Source organism: Sinocyclocheilus rhinocerous, unplaced genomic scaffold (assembly GCF_001515625.1).
Source record: "Sinocyclocheilus rhinocerous isolate Xijiao unplaced genomic scaffold, SAMN03320098_v1.1 scaffold1153, whole genome shotgun sequence".
Lineage (NCBI taxonomy): Eukaryota > Metazoa > Chordata > Actinopteri > Cypriniformes > Cyprinidae > Sinocyclocheilus > Sinocyclocheilus rhinocerous.
This window is the reverse complement of record NW_015624593.1, coordinates 212,236-215,823: the sequence shown is the minus strand read 5'-3', so window position 1 is coordinate 215,823 and position 3,588 is coordinate 212,236. Positions and strand designations below refer to the sequence as shown.

General features: G+C 33.3%; 1 protein-coding gene across 1 annotated transcript in view; it reads left to right on the top strand.

Moving 5' to 3' along the window:
- LOC107745150 (H(+)/Cl(-) exchange transporter 3-like) overlaps nt 1–3,588 on the top strand; it is a 71,106-nt gene that overhangs the window by 39,019 nt on the left and 28,499 nt on the right. The window contains 2 exon segments of the mRNA XM_016559000.1: nt 670–866; nt 2,013–2,135. Of these exon segments, the coding sequence (XP_016414486.1) occupies nt 670–866; nt 2,013–2,135 (320 nt within the window).

The window sequence follows — 3,588 nt, the reverse complement described above, 5'->3', positions numbered from 1 at the left end:
TTTGGACAACTTTAAAGATGATTTTCTCAATATTTAGATTTTTTTGCACCCTCAGATTCCAGATTTTCAAATAGTTGTATCTCGGCCAAATATTGTCCTATCCTAACAAATCAATGGATTTGTTATTTATTTATTTGTTATTTATTACTTATTTAGTCAGCTTTCAGATGATGTATAAATTTCAATTTGTTGCCAGGTTGACAAAGATAAGTAACACATTTAGCAGATATTTCTAAGTGCGAAGCTCTGTTTCAGGATTACGTCTCTTCATATCAGGCAACCCCCGGTTGTGTTCCTCTGCGGCCAGATCAAACCTCGTTGTAGCCTATATATTATGCTCTATTCATTATTTTTTAGAAACCTTTTCTACTCCGTTTTAAACGGTGTTCTTGTATTCAAATTTAGCGCGGTCCACTGCAGGGCTCTCAGATTCCAGATTTTCAAATAGTTGTATCTCGGCCAAATATTGTCCTATCCTAACAAATCAATGGATTTGTTATTTATTTATTTGTTATTTATTACTTATTTAGTCAGCTTTCAGATGATGTATAAATTTCAATTTTAAAAATTGACCCCTATGACTGGTTTTGTGGTCCAGGGTCACATATATATAAATTGGCTTCTACTTCAGTACATTGTGAACTGCATAAACACCGATCTTCTTCCTGGTTCCCTCAGGAGCGTTAGCCGGAGTGATCGACATCGTGGCCGACTGGATGAACGATCTGAAGGAGGGCGTGTGTCTCAGTGCCATGTGGTTTAATCACGAGCAGTGCTGCTGGGACTCCAACGAGACCACCTTCGCCGAGAGAGACAAGTGTCCTCAGTGGAAGACGTGGGCCGAACTCATTCTGGGGCAGGCCGAGGTCAGTGTGAAACTCTGTTCACACTACGGTTCAAACGTTTGAGGTCTGTACAGTTTTCTGAAGTTAGGCATTGAGACTTTTATTCATCAGGGATGCATTAAATTGATTTAAAGTGACAGTAAAACATTTATAATGTTACAAAACATTTCTATTTCAAATGAACATTGTTCTTTGAACTTTTTTTTTTTTTAACATTGATAGTAATCAGAAATGTTTCTCGAGCAGCAAAGCAGCATATTAGAATGATTTCTGAAGATCATGTGACGCTAAAGACTGGAGTAATGATGCTGAAAATTCAGCTTTGATCACAGAAATGAATTACATTCTACAATATATTCAAATAGAAAGCAGTTATTTTAAATAGTAAAAATATTTCACAATTTTACAGATTTTAACTGTAGTAATTTTAACATTACAGTACAAATCACATAATATTACAGTAATAACGCCTTCCATTCTTGCTGGTTTGCAATAGCATAATGATGACATATCATGTCTGTGCAGAGATATGCAAATATATACGTTAGCAGGCAGGTAGGACAGCATCTCGTAGCCCTTGGACTGAGATATTTTGTGGTCCTATAATATAAAAATACATTTAGACCATGTAACTTAATGATTGCTATCAGGATGTGAAGAGACTTTCAACCAGCATAACAAGAAATGTTTTTGAACCGAATCACCTACCCTGCCTTTAAAACAGGTTTCACCTCATATTTCTTTCATTTGGTGACCAGTTTTTCTAGTGGGACATTACTGACATGTTACAGGTAAAACCTAGGCTAACATTTTTATATTATTATAAAACAAACCTACTATAATAGGTTGACAAATCCTGAATTGTCTTTCAGTTCAGTAAAAGGTTACTGAAGAGTGAATGATGCTGAAAATTCAGCTTTTCATCACGGGAATAAATTACATTTTAAAAGATATTCACATAGAAATCAGTTATTTGAAATTGTAATAATATTTCACAATTTTACTGTATTTTTAATTGAATAAATGCAGCCTTGGTGAACAGAAGAGACTTAATTCATTCAAAAACATTCTAAAATCTTGCCTACCTCACACTAATGCATGCTTTAGTTTACACAGATGAATGGATGGTGATGGTGTTATTAATGGCTCTGGTGTTTTGTGGTCTAGGGTCCCGGCTCCTATATAATGAACTACTTCATGTTCACGTTTTGGGCGCTGTCCTTCGCCTTCCTGGCTGTGTCTCTGGTGAAGGTGTTTGCGCCGTACGCCTGCGGCTCTGGAATACCTGAGGTAATCACATATATAGATCAGACATCCTCTTCAAACAGGTTTTACCTCATATTGGAATTTTTGGGCAACCAGTTTTGCTTGTCGGACATTATTGACATATTAATCATTCGTATACTATTATTAAAAAAGGTTGCCAAATGCTATATTAAATGAATAGCTGTTTAAACTGTCTTTGAGTTTTAAGGTCGTTCCTTGAACTGGACAGATAAAAGCGTTACATGATCATGCTTTATTTGCACTTTATGCATAATTTTATGTCGCTGTAAATATTTGGCGAGTGTTTGTTATATGCAGCAGATTACTGCATGTTGTTAAGAGCTCAGGTGACTGATGAGAGTGAGCTCTAGCTCTGATTTTCTCACTGTTTCTATGGTTACCAAAAGTGTTATGTAATTTGTACAAGAGCTCAGTTTAGTCCAGAGCGGTTTTGTTCTGTCAAACAAAGAGAAGCCACTTTCCATGAATACTGTACGATGTTTATGAAAAAAGGTGTGTAGCCTTCAGAAAATGTTACTTGTCCACATCAGGAGCTTGCTTTTTAATATTTATTCAATGATTTCAAACCATATAAAATAATTATATTTTTAATTTATATTTGTAGTATTTGTAATCCACATGTATACAGGGTATATCAGGGGTGCATAATTGAAGAAGAAAAAAATATATTTAATTTTTTTTATTTTTTAAAAACACTGCAGCAAAGTGGGAAGTTAAGCTCAATCAAAGTGTTGATTTGTATTTGGTCAAAGACAAAAAAGGGTTTAAGCATAAAAACAATAAGTGTAATACTGCTTTAAATTGTTGTTGTTTTTCCCAAAATGTTTTTAAAAGTTTTCTGTTTCATTTAATTGCAATTTTGTTTTTGTTTTTCCATGCAAAAAACAACAAAAATTAATGACATATTAAAAGACTAATTACTTTCACCCCAAACACTAATTAGTTGTAATTTTACATTTTTTTAAATTTGCCACTATCCTAGGTTTTGCCCATTTGTCAGTAAGATTTTTTTTACTCATTTAAAACACAATAAAATTTAATATGCTCCCTTATTCTTTTATATATTTTAATATGTGTAAGTCAGAATAAGCATGTTGTTTGACTTTTTGCATAAATATTGTGTTACACTGAATGACGAAGTAACATTATTTCAACCAAATTTTGACATTTTATTCTCCAAAAACGTATTTGAAACCTTAAAAGTAGACACTTTACTTACATTTAATGTGCTTTTATGGACATATAATCACTTTTGTACATTTCTTTTGATGCAGACATCTTAACGTCTTTGACCCGTGTATAAAATGAGTGAAAATGTCCCTATAAACCCTTAAAAACAAAGGTTTTTATTTTCATTTTATAAAGAACCTTTAAGATCTATGGAACCTTTCCATTGTTCAGAATGTTCTTTCTAGTGGAAAAAGATTCTTTAGATTTTTACCAAGAAAAAATTGTC